Source organism: Sporothrix brasiliensis (assembly GCF_000820605.1).
Source record: "Sporothrix brasiliensis 5110 chromosome Unknown Cont21, whole genome shotgun sequence".
NCBI lineage: Eukaryota > Fungi > Ascomycota > Sordariomycetes > Ophiostomatales > Ophiostomataceae > Sporothrix > Sporothrix brasiliensis.
In genome coordinates this window covers 2,291,972-2,316,199 of record NW_024467140.1, presented here as the reverse complement: position 1 = coordinate 2,316,199, position 24,228 = coordinate 2,291,972, and the positions used below count along the sequence as shown (strand labels likewise).

Below are 24,228 nucleotides of genomic sequence, written 5' to 3'. Positions count from 1 at the left end.
ATGTTGGCAGTCTCGGCTCCAACACCGAGACAGAAAGGATTGTTTGCCTATTTTCTTTGTACTGAAAGTCTGTACTAGACTATTGTCTATTTCAAAACATGAAATAATACTGAACTGTCCTCAAGTCGGAGGTGGAGCAACATTGCGAAGGTAAGATATGTGGTTGAACAACGCGCTCAGGGCGACAGAGAGCTGTCTATCCCGCCGTTCCGGAGGAGCGCGGACTGGCAAGCGAGGCCCACAACGTTCCAGCCCACACCAAAAACGTATTACGCACTTTTGGGGTGCGGGAGGCCTTCGTCCCGCACGCCAACATACCAGGAAACTGCGATCCAGCCAGTCGCCATAGCTCTTTCTTGATCCAAATATCTACTCCCACAACAACTCCATATTTTCCCCGAGAGAAACGGAGAATGGATAGATTGCTGGAACCGTCGGGCTCTTTCCTTGGAAGCAGACATGCAAACACGAAAGTCGCCATCGGGCACTCGGCCGCCTTATCTACATAAGCGTCTAACGTGGATGGCGACAAGAGGATGGTTTGGTGAGGTCGGTGTCAGTTGTCTTACTTCTTATCTCCCAGACCATCCTGCTTTGCTGCTCACCGCTGTTGCTTTCTTTGCCCCATGCTTGGCCTGCGTCTCGCTCTTCCGGCTTGAGAAGTATTCGTATCTGGGGAGGGCTGACCGTATCGCTCTTTCCTTTTTCATTGCTGCATGGGTGCCTCCTTCTGTTTGCGCCAGCTGTTCTTGCCCTATTGGTGTGTTCTTGGCCTGTCCGTTATACTTAAACAGGAAGTCGTAGTGGCCATAGTGACTGGTCTTTCCCGAGTTGTGCCATGCACCGAATGGCACAAGCATCCCGTCCATTTTCTCCCTTCTGACTCTGCTCTCGATGGATATAGCCTCAGTCAGTCTATAACACACGACATCCTAGTCAGGACCCACGCCAACCAAGCGCGGTTCCGCCTTGTTCGTCATCGATTGACGCTGGAACACGGCGCTCTTTCGTCACCAATTACATCAAACGACAACTCATACACCCCTTCTGCCCTATACTCTTCCGCCCTGTTTGGCTCTACACCACTTCCGACACTGGCAAACCAATGTGTTTGCTTTTCGGCGCATTCGACTTTCTAGATCATATGGACTTACCTCACTGTCCTGTCTTCCTGTCCTCTGGCCTTCCTTGCCCCAAGCCCTTCTCAATCTATCTCTCGACATCTCCACCCAACTCCACTTACACTGTCCCTCCCGGCCTCACAATCCAACCCCTCCACATCCCACTGCTCCACGATATCCCTATGCGTGTCGTCGCCCGTCGTCGACTGCTGCAGCGTCCCCTCTCCTCGTGCAGACAACGAGACCCTCGCCCAGCCCCGTTCCTGTTCAGAAAACGCAGCTAAGACGGCGCCGGTCGCAGGGCTAACGGCCACTCTACGTGCCAACCATCCCCTCATCACCCCACCTCGCATTCAGTTCTCAACTTTCTCAGCTTGGCCTATTGCCTCTTCTGGCGCGGCTTTGCACACCCACGGGTCGTCCACCCACACTTTTTCCGTCTGAATCCTCCCTTCTGGAAGCCCTCACGTGTCATATTTTGTGAACCGCCTCTGGCCGTTGACCAGCCACACACCCACTTACTGCTCTTGGCCTGGCTTTTCCGAGGGACAGACAGAAACGCCGGGCAAGCGTAGGGGCGAGAACACAGCCAACCGCGGGACGAACAGAAAAGAAGGGTCAGTTCGGCTTGAAAAGGAAAAGAAAAGCCAAGAGAAAGAAAGGTATGAAATGAACCGAACCAACAGGGCAAGTGGTCGGATGACAACAACCATCGTCTTGCTTAATCCCGCATCAGGCATTTATGATCGCTTCAACTCTCCCGAAACATCAAGCAAGACAAACTGGCAAGACCAGGATGACCAGGAACACCAGAACGCTCTACTAACGCACGAAAAGGCACCCCGCCGCAGATGAGCACAAAGCACCGCTTACCACCTACTACACCACTCTCTGTTAATTCGTTTACTTGTTTACTCGACTGAAAGGCGCCCGTAGGTGACGCCAGAGGACGAGGTAAAGAGGAGACATCAGAGACGAGCTCCATCCAGTCCCATCCACCCTCACCCTCACCATCAAGACGGGCGGCCCACAACGTCCTGCAGGCCCGCCCGCGCTCCATATCAATACGGAGTAATACTAACGACGGAGTTGAACCAAGTCGAAAAGGAAGGACACAAGGCACAGGACATCCTCAGGTCGCAGACATCCACACAACTTGATCCCACTCCCCCTCTCGGGCTGCTTTCTGTTCCACATTTCATTCTCTGTGTGGCCTGGGCAATCGTTTTTTTTCCCCGTTTCCCTTTTGTCTTTTCGTCTTTTTGTGCCACTTTTTGCTTTCTTTCCTTCTTCGTCTTCTTGTTGATTTCTTCTTGTTTTCTTTTCGCTGGACTCTTTCTCATCAACGACGCCCTTCGTTATTTGCGCTTCACGTCAACAAACTTGAACACAGTGTCATTCCTTATTCTGGGCTTGCCTGTTTAATACACAAAACACCCTTGCGCCAGCCACTGCCGAATCATACACACAGAAACCAGCCAGGTACACGAGCAAAATAATACCCATCTTCAGACAAGAAAGTACACGAAGCCGTCAAAATGGCCGACGTCATGGTTCCTCGCCGCTCTCACGAGATCATGGAAGGTCTTACCGCTGAGGATTTTGAGACGGCCTCCATCCGCTCAGCAGCGCCTTCATACTGTAAGTTTTGCGTACTGTCCGAGCACTTTCCTGCCATTTTTGCGCCGTCATTCTCGAGAATCTGGACTGCTTTCGTATCTGGGCGGAATGTGTCGTCATCGGCATCTTCCGATCGTCGGCCGGCCAGACCAGGGCACGCAAACAACGTGCCCCGCGCATGGCTCTCGCCCCAACACGCCTGCAGTCTGCGTGCCACCCTTCATGCCTCACAGACAGCCTATATCAAGTTCGTCCATGCCTTCGGCTCGGAATTCCGCTAACGGCTGGGATCACGCGCCCCGTATTAGCTTCGGAGGCGCCCACATTGCACTATACCGTCCCCAACTCCGGATACAGCAGCTTGTTGCCCCCCTACACGGCCCCGCCCGTGGGCTCTGCCGAGCGTGTCGCCGCTCCGCCTCGGCATCGTTCGGTCCCCGCCCTGCAGTCCCACTCAGCAAACACTGTTGCCGCTCGACGAGGTGGCTCCGCATCCGCCGCATCGGCAACCGACGCCGGGACCGTGTTTGCGCTTCCGGCGCGCATGGACAACGTGCGCCGTGACGATATCCCAGACTTGTCCCGCTTCCGCGTGCCTTCATGGTCAACTATTTCGACCAGCCCAAACGCCCGTCTCTACCACTCCGTTGCACTGCGTCGGGTTGCTGCCGCCGAGCACGCCTCCGCCGCGGCTGAGATTGGAGGTTTGATGCGCCGCCTAGCCGTTCTTGAACGCATGGAGCAAGAAGAGGCTGCCGCCAGTCGGCGCATGGCTGCTGCTGCTGCCCACCGAAATGCCTCCGCTGGCAACGGCAACGCTGGTGGCAGTGCCTCTAACAACCGCAGCGGCAACGGCGGCGGCAACAACGCCATTGGACGCCTCAGCACGAGCAACGGCTCGTTCCGCCCTCTAGAGGATCCGTACCTTGTCGGCGAGACGGCCGCGCGTCGCGCCCGTGCCGAACGCATGGCTCGCGAGAACAACACGCATGGCGAAGAAGCACTTCACCGTGAAGACCGTCGCTGGGATTGGTTCCTTGGTTCGTTTGCCCGCCCCAGCACCCTTTCTTCGCCCCACCGTTCCGTCCCGTCCCCCCCCGCAACCGCGGGTGAGAGACCTCCTCCCCCGACCTCCCGTTCCCACCGTCATAGTCGTCTACACCATCCCTTCCTTGGCCACTAAACTGACCTGGTCAACACTTTTCTCTTTCCTTATAGGACAAATAAAGAACCGTCATGGGTCCGGTCGGCTGCGCCGTCGTTTCGACGCCAGTGGACTCTCGCCGGCTTCTCTGCGGCACCACCACTCCCGGCGCGTGCAGTAGGAATATTTCATCAGACGCAGGTCGTCTAGAGAAGAATTGCTCTTTTCCCCTTTCTTCTCTTCACTTCATTTATTTCCACCACACTGGACAGACCCTTTCCTTTATTAGTTGTCTCCTCTCCAGGCATTACATGGCCGTTCGGTTTCCATTTGCGTTTTGATGTTCCTAAACTGGACGCAATACACTTTTGCGTTTCAAAGTTCCTTTTTAGTCTTTCGGCGCATGTCAACGCATTACTTTGGGCGCCACGGAACATTTGGACGACAACATTATATTTTCTGCATTTACGGTGTGCAAACGGCGTTGGGTTACTGGCTACTCTGTGTCATGTACGATGCTTTTCATTGTTTTTCCATTCTTTCCCGTCTTTCTTTTTTTGGTCTTCTTTTTTTCCACAACGGCCGTACCGTTATGTGACAAACGACCTTGACGCGGTGGATCAACTTTTGCCATCACGACGATGCTGCAATGTTGAAAACAATATGACTTATGGATTTCGTATCTTTTCTTTACGGCCAGCCACGCAGTGCAACCCACCTCACCTCATATTAACTACGATAAAATGACACAATATCAACTCTGCTTCCTGTGTACCATTTCCACTGTGTCTTGAGAGCTTGTGATTGTATGTACTATTATATGGAAACCGAAGAGCCTATCTCGTCCGCTCCTTCACCCAGTCGTGCCCGTTCTATCCTAGTTCCCGAGGAGTGATACACGCAGGGCGTTGCGAATGTCCTGTGCAAATGCAAAGAGAACTATCAGAGACAAAATGCAAATGAGTAGCCAAGACAGAAAAATGAATAGCAAAAACGCCCCAGCGCCAGTTGTGTGTGTGTGCATGCAAGAAAGCCGACAGACCAGTCGTTACTTAGGATCGACAGTCATCGGTACTCTATGCAACGTGTCGAGCCTGATTATCCCACGTTCTCTTCCTTTGTTCGTACCCTGGTGCTTGTAGTATACAGTGGTGAATGCACGCCGCTTGACTTCTTCCCAGGAATAACGTTTGGGGCGACATCCACACCGGTTTACCGTCCAAGTCCGCGTCCGTCGCGGTCGGTCGGAGAAGAAAGGGCTTTGGCATGTTTTGGTGTCCGCGATCGGTAGCTTAGTCCTTGCTCTTCGTGTTGAGGATCAGGCCGACAATGAGACTTGGAGGACATTAGTATGGACCACAACCAATACATTGTGTCAATACACAAGAGGCAAAGAGGACAACAAACACGTACCCGTATAGCCCCAGCACTTCGCCGAAAATCAGAATCAGCACCATGCCGACAAAGATGCGCGACTGCTCCATGTAAGCGCGCACGCCCTTGTCGCCGACAACACCAATGCAGTAGCCGGCCGCAAGGCCCGTTGCGCCCACCGAGATGCCGCACGCCAAATGCATGAAGCCGCTGTTCGGTTAGTTGAGAACAAAATAGAGAGAGAGAGAGAGAGAGAGAGAGAGAGAGAGAGGAGAGAAAGATATTTCCGCCCGTTCAGACGTACTTGAATAAACTGTAGTGGGCGTTGCTGCTGGGCGGCGCCAGATCCTGGGCAATCAGGACAGAGATGACGAGTGCGTAGACGGCAATGATACCGGACATGACGACCGGGATCAGGCACTGGCGAACTGTTAGACGGCATACGGCGGGAGACGTCCGGCGAAGCTAGAACAGGGTTGCGTACCTTCATGATCAGGTCCGGCCGGAAGGTACCGACACCAGCGATGCCGATGCCGGACTTGGCCGTACCGTACGCGGCGCCCATACCTAGAGAGTGCGGTTAGATACGGAACCTAAGCTCAGCCCTGGGGCCTCTCCAACTCTGATGTGCTGCCACTATTGCGTTTGCCGGTGGATAACAGGGAGGGAGGTTCGATCGCGTTTCGGTTCGGAGGCAAGGATCAAGACGTACTTCCGAGAATCATGGCACTCGCGATGCCGGCCTAGAGAAGCAGACATGTTAGTCGAGCAGATTCAACACAAAGTATCCGACCGTCGTCGTCAACGCAGGAAATGCACAGCGTCGTACCATGCCAAAGAACGGCGCGAACTTGGGGGACAGCGCGGACTCGGCCATCGTGGCGACTGTCGGGGAGAATGGAAAAGCGAACGTCGCAGCAAGCAGGGTATTTTCATCAATCAGCGAACCCCTCGTCTGGGATGTGCGGTCGTGGGTGGCGGAAGGCGTCGAGTTGGGATGTCGCGGTTGAAGCTATTGACGTTGGAGGCAGCAGAATTCAGACAAGGCGTGGACAACTCCTGGCGTATCTCCCGGCAGCTGCTTGAGCTGGTTTTGTCCTTGCTAGCGGGCCCCAGTTTTATCGCTTTCGCGGGCGTCCGTTGGCTGCCATTGCTCCCATTCTCAGAACGTGAGCTGCACGTGACTAACCACGCGCCCGATCCCAACAAAAGGGAACGGTTAGCAGTACATCCGTAACGGGCGGGCAGAAAACGGGGAAACAAGTGACGACGTAATAATGCAACCGTGGACGAGGAAAGACGGCCCAGCCTTGTTTTACGACTTGGGAATTCAAGGCGGCGCTGGGCGTTCTCCTCTCTGAGTATGCCAGCTGCAGAGTCTCCAGGATGTGCTTCCAATTGACGGTTTGCCTCAATGGTCTCGGGTTGTCAACATTCCCCGGAAGTCGTATCTAGTTTTCGCCGAGTGGAATGCCAGTCCTTGTGGAATCAATCCTAAGCCACAGAATTCCACAATGCATCGAGTGGTAGTGCGTTTATGAGCATAGCCAACACACAATGTCCGCTCGTAAATAACAGAGAGTGCCTCTTTCCATTGACCTTCCTTGTTCGTCCTATTGCACTGCACTAATCACCCTCCTCGGATCTCCAATGCACCTGCCTCCCGCGCAGCACAATTGCAGTGGATGATCTGCTAGCGCACGCCGCCTGCCCCTTTCTCGGCCAGTCCTGCGAGGCAAGAGCGAGAGGCTAGCGCTGAAGTTGAGTCCTTGGGGTTTGGGCTTCGGAGTCCTTTCTTGCAGAACTTCTTGGGCACTCCCCTAGGCCTCCGTAAGACTACTAAATAACCCAGACTTCAGGCTCTATCGTGCCCCCGGCGCAATTTCGACCCCCCCAATCCCTCTCCTCCACCCAAAAGCCGCCTCCACCAACTCCCGCTCGCCAACTTTTTCCGTTGTCAGTTTTCTTCTCGTCTCTCGCAACGACACGCGGCGATTCACAACCACCACCACCCCTGGCGTCTTCGTGCCTCGTTTCTTGTTCCCGCATCCTCTTCTTTCTTCGACGTCGCCTCGAGTGTGTGTGTGTGCGTGTGTGTGTACGAGCAGCGGCTTTCCTACACGCTCGCCTCTGCCGTTTCAATTATCTCCTCATATTTCTCGTTGTCGGTCTCGATTTCTTTTCTTTTCTTTTTCCAGCCCATTGGCCATTGTCTGCGCATCTCGTCATAACTTTGCCTGCATCATCAATCCTTCCATTGCCCTCTTTTGGTTGCCCTTCCTGCGGATTACCTCGTCCTACGCCCTCGCCATCCTACGCTCGGTCTCGCTTTTTATCAGCCGCGGCCGTCATCGCCCTTCTTCTCGACCTCATCTTTATTCTCGGGCATCACCAGCGCCCATTTTCATCCATGTTGAAGCCGATGGCCCCGACCACCCCGTAAGGCTCAGAACGTCATTTCTCCCCTGCATTGAGACGCATCTTCGCCCAAACAGCATTCATCACCGCATCGGCCGTTCTCAGGCCACAGAATACATCATCGTCTCTCGCGTCTGCCGCGTGGCCATTGTCCAACTGTCCACCAGTCTACAGTCCACGAGACTCCCCCCAGCGAACCCATCGACCAAGACGCCGCCACCTTGCATCCCCCTCCTTTTTCTGCAACACGATAACGTCGCACGGAAGAACCCACCAACGCACGACGCCCTCCATTCCCAGGCACCAAAAGTACTGGGGAAACGGGCGCGAGCAGAAAAGCCCAACGAAATAGGGGGTCGTACACCGTCGCTGCTCGCCGACCACTGCCAAAGCCCATCTACACGACTTGGCTGCACGCGTTGTCTGCACGCATCAACGGATTTCCTCGCTCGATTATCATTGTCCACCTTCGTCGACGCAGCACTTGGAAGAATAAACTGCCGCCCAGCTTTCCCTTCTTGGCACGGCAAACCGGCGACTCCGAACGACGGAACATTGCCGATGCAGAGCCCGCCGCTCGGCTAGGATCCAGGCCCAACAGCGATAAAGCAGACGGTTTCGATTCTTCCGGCCTATCGCTCCCCCTTTTGCAGTTTCCCCCCTCCCCCTGCTCCTTACCCGGGAACCGTGTTTGCACTGCCTCCCCCCAACGCGGACAACAAAATAACACGACAGCGACACTGGGCCTAGACCACGGACCGGTTCGTGTGATCGTGCCTGACGCCCACGTCACGCTTCTCCTCGAGATTGTTCTGGCGGCCTCCGGGCCCTGAAAATGTGAGTTTGCTTTCTGATCGCTTGAGCACGGACCGGTAAAAAATACAAGGCCCGGCAAAAGTCTTGGCATCAGGACGTCATTGCGGCGCAACAAATTTGCATCGCCAGGCGTCGGTTCACGTCTTTTTCGCGCTGTCTCTTCTCCTTCTTCGATACTATGCCCCCGATCCCACCCCATTCGTCTGTGCCCCGACTTGTTGCTGCTTTGTCTGAGCTTCATACTCCGAGTCACAACATTTTCCCGGTTTCCCATCCCATCCGATCTCTTCGTCTTCACTTGTCTGCACGTTCAACTCCTTCTTTGACAGCTTCCCCTTTCTGCCCCAAAATCAGGTTCTATTTTTAGGAGGCCCCCTGCTCCCCTGCTCGTCAACGTTACCCGTCTATGGACGTCCCCTTCTGCACTTATCTCATGTCGTACCGACTTTGTTTTACACGCCGTCCGTTGGCGCGTCTCCACTGCTTGTCATCCATGTTGATCTATCACGGCGGTTGCTAACGTCACTTTTTTCTTGTCTATCGCAGACATCGTGAAGGCGGATCGCCAGTCCAGCTTCCCGCGACGTGACCATCATGGCCAACTACCCGGCACCGAACCGCCGTCCAGGCCCGCCTCTCCAACAGGACTATGACAGCCCCCCAAACTCGGGCAGCTACCAGCGCGATGCTGCCTTCTCCAACATCTTCGGCGCCGCGCCTCCACCCGGCCGCTCGCAGACCATGACCTCCATGTCTGCCCCTGACATGTCCCAACAGCAGCACCGGCCACAGCAACATCCTCATCACCTTCGTCAACAACCGCCGCCGCCGCCGCAGCAGCAGCAGCAACAATACCATCAGCAGCAACAGCAGCATGGCGCCCCATATGATGCCGGTGATCGGACAATGTCCCTTCGGCAAGGTCCTCCGCCACCACGGGGCCCTCCAGGGGGTGGCTACAACCGCAACTACGGCCCTGATCCCATGATGTCGCAAAGAACAAGGACCATGGACTCCAGCGTAGCACAGAGCATGGCCGGCGGGGCGGGCAACGGGTACTTCCCGCGCGGTGGCCTGCGGTCTGTGTCGGGTGGCCCACCCATGCCATCACCGCAAGCACAATATTTGCAGCAGCAGCAACAGATGCGCCGTTACCCAGGACAGCAAGCCCCTCCGCCGCGAATGGACTCCCGTGGTCCTGCACCTCCGCCGCAACCGGGTATGGCCGGACGCCAAGTACCACCGGGACCGCCAGGCGGTGGCCAGGGCGGCCCCAACGGCCGCCCCATGCAGCCACCACCGCAGGATGGCTACGCCAACATGCGGTCACCAACACAACGTTTTTTCCAGGGCGACGGGCCCGCCCCAGCCATGAATTCGGATCCGTACCGATCGCAGTCTCTCGCCAGCGCCCCTCGCCCTAACGCCCAGGCTATGTACCACCCGCCACCAAATACCTACCAACAAGCGTCTGCAAACGCTTTCCGCAACGCACAATATACTGGCGCCAACGGCAGCGCTGCTCCCGGCAACTTTCCCCAGTCCCGCACCACGGCACAAGGTCGTGTCGTGCCTGACCGCCATCCGGCAGACGAGCGCACGATGACCATGTCCGGCGGATTCCCAGCCATCTCCGAGCACCGTGACTCGCATCAGACAATGAGCGGACGTGTGATCCCCAACCGCAGAATGCCCAGCGGCGGTGCCGGTGGCGGCAGCGGCAGCATCGACTCCACGAATGGCCATGCCCACTCCAACATGCCGGCCGCACCGGGTACGCAGACGAGGACGACGAGCATGGCGTCATCGACGACGAATGGGTACGGCGCCAACAACGCGGCCGACCACCAGCGCACCATGTCGATGGCGTCCACAGTTGCGCCGTCTGTGGCGGCTAGCGACCGCACCATTGTGCCCTCATCATCCCGGACTTCCATGTCCAACCGCGGCTCCCTGACACGCTCCGTGGACGGTGACCGCCCACCAACGGCTAAGATCCGCCCGCCACTTGTCTATCCGGCGATGCTCTCCCGTGTTGCAGAGGTCTTCCGCGAAAAGATTGTCATTGGCGACCGCACAAAGAACGAGCTGTCCTACAAAAACGCATTCAGCGGTGCCGAAGCGGTGGACGTTCTGTCTTTTATTATCCGCACAACGGACCGCAACTTGGCCCTGCTACTCGGCCGTGCCCTTGATGCCCAAAAGTTCTTCCACGACGTAACGTACGAGCACCGCCTGCGCGACTCGACCAACGAAATGTATCAGTTCCGCGAGAACCTCGACGAGATGAACAACGACGAAACCAGCTCCCAGACCACCAGCAGTGGCTCGCAAGTCAACGGTGTCTTTGTGCTGCTGTCTGAGTGTTATTCGCCTACGTGCACGCGTGACCAGCTGTGCTACTCGATCGCCTGTCCCCGCCGCCTTGAGCAGGTCTCGCGCCTCAACCTCAAGATGGGCCCTGGCCTACAGGGCGCATCCAGTGCCACAGCCATGGTGGGCGAAGATGATGTCGATGTCACCGATGAGCAGAAGTTGTGGATAAACTCCGTGCCGAAGGAGGTGGCCGACAGCATCAGCGACCGGGAGAAGAAGCGCCAGGAAGTCATTTCCGAAATCTGCTACACCGAGCGCGACTTCGTCAAGGATCTCGACTATCTCCGCGACTTTTGGATTCTGCCGCTGCGCGCTCCCAACTCGCCCATCCCTGCCGCACGCCGCATGCGTGTCGTAAACACAATCTTCAGCAACATTGTCGACCCACCGTCCATCCGTGCCGTCAGTGCCCGCTTTGCCAAGTCGCTGACGGAGCGCCAGCAAAAGAACCCAATTGTGCACAACGTCGGCGATATTTTCCAGGAGTTTGTGCCGCAGTTCGAGCCGTTCATCCGCTACGGTTCGCGCCAGCTCGAAGCCAAGTACGAGTTTGAAAACGAGCGCAGCAACAACCAAGCCTTTGGCCGGATGGTCGACGAAATTGAGCGGCGGCGTGAGTCCCGCAAGCTCGAGCTCAACGGTTACCTCACCAAGCCCACCACGCGCCTGGCCCGTTATCCGCTGCTTTTGGAGAACGTGCTCAAGTACACCGACCCGGACAACCCGGATCAGAAGGACATCCCTCGTGTGCTGACCATCATCCGCGACCTGCTGAGCCGTGTCAACGCCGAGTCCGGCAAAGCCGAGAACCGCTTCAACCTGCGGCGCCTCGACGAGCAGCTCGAGTTCCGGCCCAACGAAAAGGTCGACCTCAAGCTGCGCGAGGCGAACCGCGAGCTCGTGTTCAAGAGTCAGCTCAAGAAGGCGCCAGCCGACCCGCCAGATATTGTGGCGTACCTGCTCGACCACGCCGTGCTGTTGGTGCGCACAAAACAGGTCGGCAAGGTCGAGAAGCTCAAGGCCTACAAGCGGCCCATCCCGCTGGAACTTCTCGCCATCAAGGAAATGGACGAAGTCATCCCCAAGACCGGATCCGTCAAGCGCTCGTCAAGCAGTCTCCTGCCTCTGCGCAACAACAACGCGGATGCCCGGCGTGGCGAAGGCTGGCCCATCACGTTCCGCCATTTGGGCAAGGCTGGCTACGAGCTGACCCTGTATGCGGCAAACCAAGCGGCGCGCCAGAAGTGGCTCGAGTTCATCGACACGGCGCAGCAGCGCCTGCGCGCCCGCGCGGATTTCCTCAATGTCACAGTGATCCCGACCAAGTTCACGACGGCCATGAACAAGATCAACTGCGCGGCGCCGTTTGACGGCGGTCGGAAGCTGATTTACGGCACGGACAACGGCATCTATGTGGCCGACCGTAAGGCACGCGAGCCGATGCTGCCGCGGCGCGTCATTGAGGCGCAGGCCGTCACGCAGGTGGACATCCTGGAGGAGTATTCGCTGCTGCTGGTGTTGTCGAACCGCACGCTGCTGTCGTTCCCGCTGGCGGCACTCGACCCCAACGAGCCGCTGCTGGCGAAGCGGCCCAAGAAGATCCAGAGCCACTGCACGTTCTTCAAGACGGGGATCTGCCTGGGGCGGCACCTGGTGTGCTGCGTCAAGTCATCCGCTCTATCGACGACCGTCAAGGTCTACGAGCCCAACGACGCCATGTCCAAGGCGAAGAACAAGAAAGGCTTAAGCAAGATGTTCAACGCCGGCCAGGACGAGCTCAAGCCGTTCAAGGAATTCTACATCCCGACCGAGTCCACGTCGATCCACTTTCTTAAGTCGAGTCTGTGTGTCGCGTCGGCGCGCGGCTTCGAGGTGGTGTCCCTGCTCACGCTCGAGACGCAGTCGCTGCTTGACCAGGCCGACACGTCGCTCGACTTTGTGGCGCGCAAGGAGAACGTACGGCCGATCCACATTGAGCGGCTCAGCGGCGAGTTCCTGCTCAACTACTCCGAGTTCTCCTTCTTTGTCAATCGGAACGGCTGGCGCGCTCGGCCCGAGTGGCGCATTGACTGGGAGGGCAGCCCGGCGAGCTTTGCGCTGTCATACCCGTGGATTTTGGCATTCGAGCCCAACTTTATCGAGCTGCGCCACATTGAGACAGGCGCGGTGCACATTGTGCCGCACAAGAACATCCGGATGTTGCATAGCAGCAATCACGAGGTAAGCCGCGCGCCTGTTTCTGTTTTCACTCCACGTTGTCCTGTTGTCAAGTACACCACTGACCATGCCAGATCATCTTTGCGTACGAGGACGAGCGCGGCGAGGACGTGGTCGAGGCGCTCGACTTTTGGAAGAGCCAACGACGTTCGGAGATGCCGACGCTGCCTGCCGCCGCGCCCGACGCGCAGGAGCGCGGTTCGGCCTCGACCGCGGGCACGACACGGTTGTCGCAATAAATGCAACAGGTCTTGTGTTGGACCAAAACAAGCTGTTGTGCACTTGCGTCATTTCTATATTCTACCTTCTCCTCTTCTACAACCATTTAAAGTCTTGTTCGATAGCTGTTTGGATTTCATCTTTGTCATTTTCTCACACCATTGTTTTATATCGCTGTATGCTGCGTCTTGGTTTGATTCATCTTTTCCATTCATCTTTTTTCGATATCTACTTTATGCTACTTTTTTGACGTTAGTTGGTTGAGATCCTTTTGGTGTGCCGCATATCATTTAATACTACTGTTCCAAAACATTTTCTGGTGCCTCTGTATACGAGGGCCTCATTGACATCTGCCAAGGCAGTTGTATATGTATGATAAAAACCGGCATGTGTTGTGAGACATCAAGCTCGGCGCAAATCTTGGTTTACTTTGATTTTGTTCGCCAACGTTATGCTTTGTAGGTACGAGAGAGTAAATAATAGGGAATTATTTTGGTACACCATATTTTTATAACAAATTATTCAGGTAACGTTTTTTTTTTTTTTTTTTTTAATTAAAAAAAAAAGAACAATGCAAACAAAAATTATCAGGAGGGAAGTGTGTTCTATTTTTCTTCTTCTGTTCTACCTCATAAGATCCGAGTAGGGAGAGAATGCCGTCATAGCTGCACCTACCCGCCTCCGTCGTCTCTTGCCATCTATCACTTGGCAGACACCATTGTTTTGTTGCTTCGCCTTGTGATTTCTTCTCCACGTGTTCATGCTGCTCGATGCAAAGAATACAATTGCAAGGGTGGGAAGCAGGCCCCGGAGCGGGTCGTCCCATAGAATCGAAACACAAATTGCCGAAAAAAAGAAACAACTGAAAGTAACCTGCTAGAGCATACAACCGGTCATACAGCTGGTCATGGCCTGTGTCTCAAGTCAAGAATCATGCTGGTTGCCCTCCGTCAGGTTCTTCCATCCCCTGTCGTCCATCGTCTCGTACGCCACGAGTAGGCTGCATCTAGTAACGGGCCGCCGCTGCCTGGCAAGCTTTCTAGAGGGGCGTTAGTAAAGGAGGAAGTATGGGGGGAGATTATATCAGAGGGGAGGGACGACATACCAGCTGCTCCAGGTACCAGCCGCAGATCTGCATGTTGCCGCTGTTCTCGTCCATGCAGGTCGTGAACTGCTGCGTCGCGCCCGCGCAGTTGTTGCCCCAGCTCTCCTGCTGGGCCGAAGACGGCGCACCGTACTGCTGCGCCGAGGCGGACTGCTGCGGTGCAGCGGCCGGGAGCTCGGACGACGACGAGGAGCCGCCGCCGAAAAGCATGCCGCTCACGGCGTGGCCGACGGTCGAGCCGATGGCGACACCGGCCGCCGTGCTGGCCATCTGGCCGAACAGGCCGGGGCCCTGGGAAGCAGGACCGGCAGCGGCAGCGGGAGGCGCAGCATGGGGAGCCCGAGCCGGACCCGCGGGGTGGGCGGCGTACGAGGCCGGGCGGGTCTGCTGCTGGGCCGGGGCCTTGGGGGGTGCCCGAGACACGGTCGGGCGGCCTCCGGAGCGCTGGCGAGGCATGTCTGTGAAAAATGTAGACGTGGTGGTGGTGTGTGGGGCGGAGGTGGTGGTTGAGAGGGTGAGGTGGTGAAACGAGGTCGTGAATCGCAAGTGTCGGACACGTCGGGAAGGATGAAAATCGGCAGAGCCAGAAAGTCCGTGGAAGGAAAGAGAAGGCGGGTGGTCTCTCCAAAGTTTTTATACCGAGGACAGTGGCCCAATCAGGTGCCCTTAATTTGCCACAGGGGTGGGGATGAACGCTGTGCCACAGGGGAAAAACGCGGCCAACGGGGAGGCCCAACAGACTTCAAAGAGCTCTCAGGGCGTTATTAGGCTAGCCCAGGCCCAGGGTCTTCTGTGGTCCCTGTTTTCGATTCACTATCGATTCTGGGGAAGCAGCGGGCGCGAACGGCTAGTTCGGTCATTCGCAAATTCCGTGGCTGCCTGTGCTGTCAGTTTCTATGACCGCAAATATGAACCAGTCATCCATTCACGATACCCGCTAATTCCATGGAAGACATTGCGATCATTATTTATTTGTTGTTAATTTCTTCGATTGAAATGCAGGGCAAGACTATGGAGACACGCTGCTCTCTGCGGAGAGCCGAAGGATAAAAATATTGTCATAAAAACGCAATGGACGCCAAACGTAGACCTCCCAATCCCTAGCTATATAACACAATAAGAAACAGGGTCGAAACACCCTTGGCTCTTGGTTTTCGTCCCCAGGCCCGTTTCCGATAAAAAGGCCGTACCAAGGATGAGAGACTAAAAACCGATGATACCAAGGATGACCAAACAAAACGAAAATCACCAGACGTAGTCACTACAGTACTCGGTGCCGTCATAATCAGACACGTTCTCGTCGGCCTCCAGCACGCCACCGGCACGTCCTAGGCATAGACCGTAGTCCAGACAGTCTCGGTCACCCCGGTAGCAGTCGCGGTAGTCGCGATCCGTCCCACCTGCCTCGATCTCATCCGCAACAGAAGGCTCTTCTTGGCCGACCTAGGCCTCTTCCTCCACCTCCTTAGGGATGAGGCCCGAGATGAAGCTCTGATACTGCTCGTCCTCGTCCGTGACCCGCCGTGAAGACCGAAGCTGTGGGATGGCGGATATAGACGAGGCCGCTGCCGTCGACGACCGGGTCGACTTGCCCGCCTTGGTCGCCCACAGCACACCCTGCAGCGGCGGCGGGTGGCCCACGACGTAGTGCTCGTCGCCACCGCTGCCATCGCCGTTGGCGTCGGCACTGTCGCTGTCGCCGCCGCCGACAGATGCCTTCTTGCTCACGTTGATGTCCATCGCTTCCAAGCCGCCGTCGTCCGCAAAGGCCTCCTTGTCTTCGTCGCCAGCGGCCGTGATGGTGCCACCTGCAGGGCCACGCCGTGGCAGTCGCATCGCCAGTAGCACAAACTCCGCACGCGTCATGCTGTGCATAATGTTGTCCATGTAACGCGTCACCTCCTCGACGGGCGCCACCACCTTGGCCAAGTAGTCGAGCAGCTTCTGGCTATTGGACAGCGGCGACACCTGCAGGCGCACCGTGATCGGCTGGTAGTAGTCGAGGTCCGGGTCGCCGCCGTACTCGGATGTGCTGCCCTTGCGGACAATCAGGAACGAGGCGACAGCCTCGGCCGGGCCCTGCGGCATCGGGATGTACTCCACAATACTGAACTTGGGGAACATGTAGCGGTCGCCCGTGCCGCCGGCAAATTCAAAGACGACGGCCGACACGTCCAGTAACTTTGGTGCAGGTGGGGGCCCGCGGGAGCGGAGGGCCTGTGAGCTGCCGACGGCCTCCTTGGTCTCTTTTTGGGGTTGGTTCTTTTCAGCAACTTTGGCACCGTCTGTGACTGGTGGCGTTGACGACTGCTCGCGTGGTGCCGCCCCGTTTGTGGCTCCGTTTGTTTTCGCCGTAGCAGCTGCTACGGCGTTGCCGCCCACGGTCGCGTCTGGGGCCTCGGGAACCGTGGCCAGTTTCGCACGCGCCTCGTCCTGCTGGCGCTTCCTTTCCTTTTCCAGGTATTCGTCGAGGTGGACTTTGAGCTTGTCAATCTCATGTTTGAGATCTGTCGCATCAGAGAATTGCGCCTGGTTGTCGGCAATGCGCCGGACCATGCCCCGGACGCGCATGTCATCTAGACACTTCTTAACAAGCAGGACTACGAGCTGATCGCTGCCTTCCGGTGGCACGAGGTTAAACGCCTTCTGCTTCGGGTTGCTGCGCAACACAATGTCCAAGATGATCCGAACTTCTTCGGCAAAGAATCGAACCGTACGGCCATCGACAAACAACCGGTCGGCCGACGGTCCATCTGCCGCACCCTTGCGCTTGTTCTCTTCTGTGATCTGGTTGATGATGGCTTGAAACCGGTCGAGCTCGTCCTTAGGCGCCTGGCCATTTGCTACGCGCGTCATCATATCCCGAAGCTGCGGGTCGTGGGCAGCCCGCTGAGCCAACGTAACGATAATTGAGTCGGTTCCCGGTGGAGGCTGTGCCGCACCTGTCCGCGGCGTAGTGGGCGCGGGGCTTGGGCTCGGCCGTGGGGCGGTAACAGGTGCTGGAGGCACAGAAGGCGGTCGTCCCACAGGCAGAGGAGGTCCAGGTACCGGGGACATGGAGGGGGGCGCCAGTCTCGGTGATGGTTGCTGCACGGATGTGGCCTCAACACTCCGGGGCGAAGGCGTCGGTTGCGGTGGAGCCCAGGACGGTGCCACTGGCGATGGCTGCCCGGCGCGCATTTGAGCCAGGGCCGTAAGCGGAGGAGGTCGCTGGGTCACGCTCGGTGGACGAAGGACAGAGCTTCCCGCGGACGGTGTTGGCGGCTGTGACGGTGCTTGTATAGGTGATTGCAGCATCGTGCCCGGCCCTTGCTCCGTCTTAAGGGGAAGCGATGGCTGTGCCGGTGATTGTGTTTGAGGTTGAGTCTGGGCCTGTGTTTTTGCTTGTGCTTGAGCTGTAGCTGATATCGGTGTTGGCGCTGGCGCTGGCGCTAGTGCTGGTGATTGATGCGGTAATATCTGCTGGGGTGTGACAGGTATGGCTTGTGGCGTCGGGGCCAATACAGGTTTCTGGTCGGGAGTGGCTGGCAAGGACGCGGTGGCAGGTATCGGTGTCCGTGGTGCTGGGCTTTGCGAGGGCTGCTTTGGCTTCCGGGGCTTTCGCTGCTTCGGTTGGGGCGTCCCTGGTGCCGATGGCGGTGGCATTGTGCCGCGTGAGGGTCCGTACATGAGCACAGGTCGATTGGCGGGTAGCGCCGCTGCCGGCTTGGGGTCGCGCACGCCATACATTGTGGCCTCGAACGTGTGTGGCTCGACAGTGATGAGCACCTGCCCGAGCTTGACCATGGAGTCCTTGGCCGGGTTCTTGGGGTCATCGGCGGCTACACCGCGCCGTTTCGAGGGCTTGACCCAGTACCTTTCGAAAATGCCTTCGTTGATCCACTTGCTGCGCGACCGGGCGAGCGATTCGGCGAGGACGCCACTATGTAACTGGGTTAGTAAAATGCCCCCAACAATTCCAAAAAAGGCTTTGACCTCAACATCGACGAGACGTGGGCCTACCTCTCTTGCACACTCTGGTATTCCGTCTTAGGGAGGTCTTCCGGCTGTGCTTTCTCGACGGTCGGCAGGGGCTTGCCTGGATTGATCGATCGGGGGAGCCGTATGCGCTGCGGCGTCGGGGCGGCCGCCTCTGGCTCGGGCGGCTGATTCTCGTCTTCGGCCGCATTTTTGCCTCCAGAGGGCGTGACTGACCGCGTTGTGCGGCCATCGATGGGCGGCGTCGACGTCCTACGCTTGGCGGCTTGCTCGACACGTGCGGCGGCGCGTGGTGGGATCTTCCTCTTGCGCTCCATCGTGACAAGCGTGTTGATTCTGTGCCGGCTCGTGTCGTCGTCCGAACGTCCTGTTTTCTCTTTCGGCCGCCAACTCCTGTTGGCGCTTCTCAGATGAGACAGGGCGACGGCGTCGATGCGGTCATATCACGACCATCGGTTGGGGGGGAGCGTGGGCTCGGGGAGAAGGGAGTGAGTGTTGGAGGTTTTGAGAAGAGTCAATGCATTCCAAGCTACAAAACTGGGAAAGGACAACAGGCCGGCTTCTCGCGTGTTTGTGTTTCGTTAAATTTCGTTGGGACGAGGTCGACCGCTGGAGGTGCGGTGGGCAAAGAAAGGCGGAGAAACAAAAAAGCGAGGGCGAGGCAAGGCTCGCGAGAAATGCTGAGAAACAATGGTAGTAATTCGTAAAGGTCACTAAGAAAATCGCACGCGACGAAGCCCTCCTTGGGGCGTTTTGAGACCGTGGTCGGTAATAGCGTATAGAGCGGAGATACTCCGTAATAGCGTGAATAATATGCGTGAGACAGCGTCAGCGAGGGTAGGCGGGAAGAGAAGAGCGAGCCCTGCGCTAAAAAGCCAACGGCAGGCGGGAAGCACCTTGGGAGACTTCGCAATAGCCAACCAGCGAGTGCAGCGCGTTCATGAGGCTGTGTGCACGCAGGTGGATGAGAGTTTTGAATGCATGGAGGAATAGGGGATGTAATTTCGTGATGCTTTTTTATTCGAGAGAAAGTACGTCGTAGGAGTGAATTGGGTCCGGCTAGTCAACGGGCAGCCACGCAATGTCCTTCGTCGCACCTGCCTTGACAATGAATGCTCTCGTTTGTCAGCTTCAGGCAGGCGCGGCCTTCCACCAGATCGTAAACGGCAATAGTGCAGCTGCAAGATGCCCGACGTTAGAAGAGAGGAGAGCATGGGCAAGAGCGACCGCAAAGCACTGGCGAGGTAAGCTAAGATACATGTACTTGTCGCAGCCGGGTTTGGCGGTGTATTGTGGGGGCTGGGAGCAGAGCTAGCCAATAGTGACCCCTGATTTACTTTCCTGCCCCACATGTGCTGCTCACCCCCGGTCAACACGCTGTAAGATGCTTTTTGTTGACAATGTGAGGGTCGTGCAAGACAACGCGCACGCAGAGGCACCCACGGCTGACAACGTAACAGATCAGCCATAAGGCGGCTCATCAAACGAATCAGGACCTGGTCCTGTAGCATGTTGGACATCTCCGATTGCGCAAAAGTAGATGCGCCACAAGCGAACAGGAGCACAACAATTAGCAGCCAAAGCGGCTGACCAATATGCTTTGCATCTCGATCATCCTATTACGAGCTCGACTTGTACGACCCCACGATCGAGAGCTAGCAACTCCAGGGGACATGTCGACGTACCGCGAGTTGTTGGAGATCGGTTTGTACATGATGTATACTGTATGTCGTACATGAGTAAGAACGGCAATTCTCGATGTCGGGTGGACAGAGGTATACACACAGCACTGGTACCGTAAAGCGGGGCAGACAGCCTCGCGGTTTCCTGCCACACAGCTCCTCAGTGGTGGCATGCTCTTGCCTTTCAATATGCGACATCCCATCGCGCTTTCCCGCCACGACAGAAACAGCGTCGCACTTGCCTTTTGTGATTTTGGTTGCATATGTCTTGTATATATCGCGATTTGTTTGGATATATTTGGCCGCTTCGATGCGTCTCTACCGCCATGCAGCCTGGGCTGTCGGCGCTCCTCTCCTCTCCTATGCAGCCGTCATCATGATAGGCGTCACCCCCTTTGTGCAGCGACAGTAAGTGGATGTCGTCACGTCGTCGTATTGAGCCCCATCCGTTCCGACGTTCCCACTAACACGGCTCAAGCATCCTATACGCTCACAAATTATATCAATGGTGGCAGAACTCTGATTTGCCCCAGAACTGGGGCTTCGCTCGTGAGCTCCCTCCATTCTTGCGCGGCAGTATATCTTGCTTTCTCACACTCACATCCTGCAGGGAACCAAGTCACCTCGTTCCACCTTCCGACGGAAGATGGCGAGTCAATCCACGCTTGGCACGTCCTGCCTCTCCCCGCGTATCGCCAGCACCAAGAGGTCCTCGAGATACAGCCGACCGGTCACTGCGACGATGTCACAACTTCGGAATCGCTTCGTATCCTCAAGAATGACCCCTCGGCCAAGCTGATTGTTTACCGTATGTCATCAGCCCTACTCCATTCTTGTATAATATGTTTTCTGCTAACGCTTTCAACCAGTTCACGGCGTACGGCCTCCCCAATTTTCGTCTTTTGGTCGGTGACTTCTACTATTCAGATCAATGCTAACACGTATTAGAATGCCGGCCATCTCCCGAGCGTTGTTCGCGCGCCGTCTTTCCACATGTACACGGCCACCAGCAACTACCACGTCCTCGCCATTGACTACCGTGGCTTCGGCACCTCCACGGGGAGCCCCACAGAAGACGGCCTTATCCTGGATGCTTATGCGGCTCTCCACTTTGCTCTCGACACGGCAGGACTCTCTCCCGACCGCATCATCATTTTGGGCCACAGTCTGGGCTCTGCCGTGGCTGCTGGTGCTGCGGAGCGCTACGCAAGGGTCCACGGCATTGACTTTGCCGGGCTGATCATGGTCGCAAGCTTCAGCAACCTGTCGGACATGCTTTCGGGCTATGCTATCGCCGGCCTCGTCCCCATCTTGAAACCCCTACGCTCCTATCCGCGTGTCCTGCGCCTGATCCTTGGCTGCCTCGTGGACCACTGGGAGTCGGCCAAGCGTCTCCGCAACATGGTCAGCATTGTGCATCGCAGCAACACCGAGGACGACAGGGACAAGAAGGGCAAGAAGGGCAAGAACGGGCCAAGCGACAATCTGCGCCGGCACCTCCAGATCAGCTTGATCCACGCAGCCGACGACAATGACATTCCGTGTATAGAAGACGACAGGATGTTTGCGACCGCCATTCTCCCGCTTATCCCCACCGAGAATGGTGAGGAAGTGACACCTGCCGAGCTCATAACGCTCAAAGAGAAGCGGACCAAGCACTTGGGCAAGGGCGCATTCGTGTCCGAGTGGCGGGAGGGCGATGTGTGCATCCGGCAGGAGCGCTTTCCACACGGTGGTGAGTTTCACGGAATATTGACTCGAAGAATTTCGAATGCATGCTAATCAACACAGGCCACAATAACATAGTGCTGCACCCACCCGTCCTGCTCGAAATGATGCGCATCTTTGAAGAGGCAGCCCGGCGTCGCAAATGATACAGAGGCGGCATACACGTTTGAAAGTCCGTCCTAGACCTATTAGAACAATAGATATAATCAACTTTTAAAGGTGAAACTCATGTTCGTAATCAAAACGTGCTAATAGTGCCAAAAAAAGTAGAAAATCCAGACGATTTTACAACGCACTCCTATTACAAAAGAAAATGATGGCAGGTCAAGTTCATAAATGCTCTACACTCTCACCCAAACACATGCAATCACTCGTCGTCACTAACAGTCCCCACCCCAGCCGAGCTGCCGGTTCACACTGTTCATGGCAGTAATGCCTGCACGCACAAAGCCGAGCGCACCGTCAACGGTCGAATTGCCCGTCGACTCAAAGGTCGGCTCCGCGCCCTCGGCCTGCCGGAGATCGTCTTGGTCCAAGGTGCCCTGCCGCTTGCCCAGCACGGCCTTGGTGATGGCACGCGCCCACATGTTGTACCACTGGTCCTCACTCAGGCTCACATACTCCTTGCGGCCCTCGGGCGTGGTCCGCGAGAAGGGCCAGTCCACCGTCACGACCTCGTAGCTCTTGGTGGCGAAAAACAGATATGGCCATGTAAAGAGGACCATGAGTGTCAGCACGCACAACGCCTGCACCCACTTCATCATGCGCCACCGGTTGAAGCGGTGGTCGCTGTACATGACCAAGCCGACCTCGTCCGTAGGGAAGGTGACGGCCAGGTGGCCGCGGTAGTTGGTGCGGCGCACCAGCGACTCCATCTGCGTTTGCACCTTTTTGTAGTCAAAGCCCACCATCCGGCGCTCGAGCGTGAACGACCGCAGCTTGGCGGGGTCCTCTGTGTAGCGACGGCACCAGTCCTCTAACGTTGGCTTGTCGTCGTCACCGTCGGCGGCGACGGCGGCGTTGCTCTCCGGGTCCTCGGGCAGACGCGGGGGCCCCGAGGCAGCCGGTGCCTGACACCGGAACACGGTGCCACGCCGGACCTTATCGCGGTTCTCCGGCGTCCGCAGCGTCCGCCACGACTTGTACGTCACGGCGTCGGAAAACAGGTACGGCGTCAGCTCGACCTTGACGTCAAAGTCGACCACGTCCCGCGTCTCCTTCTTGCCGTTGTGGTCCACGGTCTGCTTGTGCTTGCCGACCAGCTGCACGTACGGCCGGGGCGGTGCCTGGGCCCAGTGCGTGGCGGCAGTGGCCAGCGCCTGTGCAGGGTCCTCTGTGCCAAAGTGGCCAATGTCGTAGCGCCACTTTTGGGGCTCGCCCTCCACGTAGGACGGGTAGCGAAAGCGCCCGTTGCTCGGTGCGCCGGCAGACCTGCCGCCAGCCGCCGAGCTGCCCTCGGTTTCGGCATTCACCGCCGAGTCGTCCACGTTCCCGCTGACGACGTCCGTGTACAGCGGCGGCATGTCGTCGCCGTCGAGGAACAGCTCGGGTGCATCTTCGTCGGCATCGAGGAAGGCGGCGTGGCTGCTACTACCGTGTGTCGAGTGCAGCGACACAGCGTCGCCGTCGGGCCGCAGCAGCGGCGAAGAGCCCGGCTTGCCTTTGACCATTGTGGTGCTTGGGGAGTGAAACTCAAAAGCGGATTGTGCGCCGATCGACGAGGCTGAGGCCACGAGATGGATTGGTTTGAATCAATGAATGGACCAGGTTCGAAAAGGAAGCAAACTGGGAAAGGGACGTAGTGAAAGGGAAGACAGGACGTTGAGGAAAACAAATACGACAGAAGCAGGGTGGACGTGACTTTGTAGAAGAAGGGACAAAGAAGAAAAATAAATAAAATAAAAAATAGCTGACTTCTCTGACAGGGAACACCCTCTGCCACGGACCTTTTTTCTGGGGAAGGGGGCGTTTAACAAATGGGTCGCCGCAATCAGTGCCCGAAAGAGATCAAAAGCGACGGCACAACATAGAAAAGATACGAAGGGGTGATCCTTCGGTGTTTTGACTTTCGCTTGGCTGTTCTGTCTATTGGGCGGGAATGCAATCCCATGTTGCAACAGAAAAACATGCGTCTTCGCAGCAAATAGGCAACAGCGGCGGAGCACAGCCCAATTGCACGATAGCGGACGACTTAGTTTTTTAGGGGCGCTGGATAGCTGAGAGATAGTGGGTAAGGAGCGGGTTTCGGCATCATGTGGGCCGGCCTGGGCCCTTAATGCAGGAGGCCAGGTCCTGCTTCTTTCCCTCTAGCTTGCCCCTGTGGCTAAAAATACAGCGGGTTGTCAAGACACCATTACACGTGATACCGCATTGAAGGAATGAGAGGTGGCCCAAATAGGTATTCTCTGCGATCCAAAGCGAATGTGGAAG

At 56.8% G+C, this 24,228-nt stretch overlaps 7 protein-coding genes across 7 annotated transcripts; 3 read left to right on the top strand and 4 right to left on the bottom strand.

The window, feature by feature from the left end:
• Nucleotides 1–2,659: 2,659 nt before the first annotated feature.
• On the top strand, nucleotides 2,660–4,066 carry SPBR_04991 (uncharacterized protein; the record flags this gene model as incomplete). The annotated part of the gene is made up of 3 exons (XM_040763268.1): nucleotides 2,660–2,762; nucleotides 3,050–3,781; nucleotides 3,960–4,066. The coding sequence occupies 3 exons, from the start codon at nucleotides 2,660–2,662 to the stop codon at nucleotides 4,064–4,066; spliced, it is 942 nt and encodes a 313-aa protein (XP_040615696.1).
• A 1,111-nt stretch (nucleotides 4,067–5,177) lies between these two features.
• Nucleotides 5,178–6,136, bottom strand: SPBR_05180 (V-type H+-transporting ATPase 16kDa proteolipid subunit; the record flags this gene model as incomplete). Its single annotated transcript, XM_040763457.1, has 6 exons — nucleotides 5,178–5,220; nucleotides 5,299–5,469; nucleotides 5,564–5,679; nucleotides 5,744–5,826; nucleotides 5,972–6,002; nucleotides 6,089–6,136. 6 exons carry the CDS (start codon nucleotides 6,134–6,136, stop codon nucleotides 5,178–5,180), a joined length of 492 nt encoding a protein of 163 aa, XP_040615695.1.
• A 2,951-nt stretch (nucleotides 6,137–9,087) lies between these two features.
• On the top strand, nucleotides 9,088–13,325 carry SPBR_04558 (ROM1/2 protein; the record flags this gene model as incomplete). Its single annotated transcript, XM_040762835.1, has 2 exons — nucleotides 9,088–13,089; nucleotides 13,161–13,325. The coding sequence occupies 2 exons, from the start codon at nucleotides 9,088–9,090 to the stop codon at nucleotides 13,323–13,325; spliced, it is 4,167 nt and encodes a 1,388-aa protein (XP_040615694.1).
• Nucleotides 13,326–14,311: 986 nt separating this feature from the next.
• Nucleotides 14,312–14,866, bottom strand: SPBR_05357 (uncharacterized protein; the record flags this gene model as incomplete). The annotated part of the gene is made up of 2 exons (XM_040763634.1): nucleotides 14,312–14,332; nucleotides 14,411–14,866. The coding sequence occupies 2 exons, from the start codon at nucleotides 14,864–14,866 to the stop codon at nucleotides 14,312–14,314; spliced, it is 477 nt and encodes a 158-aa protein (XP_040615693.1).
• Nucleotides 14,867–15,853: 987 nt separating this feature from the next.
• SPBR_08915 (uncharacterized protein) lies at nucleotides 15,854–18,705 on the bottom strand (the record flags this gene model as incomplete). Its single annotated transcript, XM_040767041.1, has 2 exons — nucleotides 15,854–18,332; nucleotides 18,413–18,705. 2 exons carry the CDS (start codon nucleotides 18,703–18,705, stop codon nucleotides 15,854–15,856), a joined length of 2,772 nt encoding a protein of 923 aa, XP_040615692.1.
• A 1,741-nt stretch (nucleotides 18,706–20,446) lies between these two features.
• Nucleotides 20,447–21,944, top strand: SPBR_04965 (abhydrolase domain-containing protein 12; the record flags this gene model as incomplete). The annotated part of the gene is made up of 6 exons (XM_040763242.1): nucleotides 20,447–20,478; nucleotides 20,549–20,619; nucleotides 20,681–20,878; nucleotides 20,940–20,947; nucleotides 21,019–21,805; nucleotides 21,862–21,944. 6 exons carry the CDS (start codon nucleotides 20,447–20,449, stop codon nucleotides 21,942–21,944), a joined length of 1,179 nt encoding a protein of 392 aa, XP_040615691.1.
• Nucleotides 21,945–22,178: 234 nt separating this feature from the next.
• Nucleotides 22,179–23,468, bottom strand: SPBR_05027 (uncharacterized protein; the record flags this gene model as incomplete). Its single annotated transcript, XM_040763304.1, has 1 exon — nucleotides 22,179–23,468. One exon carries the CDS (start codon nucleotides 23,466–23,468, stop codon nucleotides 22,179–22,181), a length of 1,290 nt encoding a protein of 429 aa, XP_040615690.1.
• Between the last annotated feature and the right edge of the window lie 760 nt (nucleotides 23,469–24,228).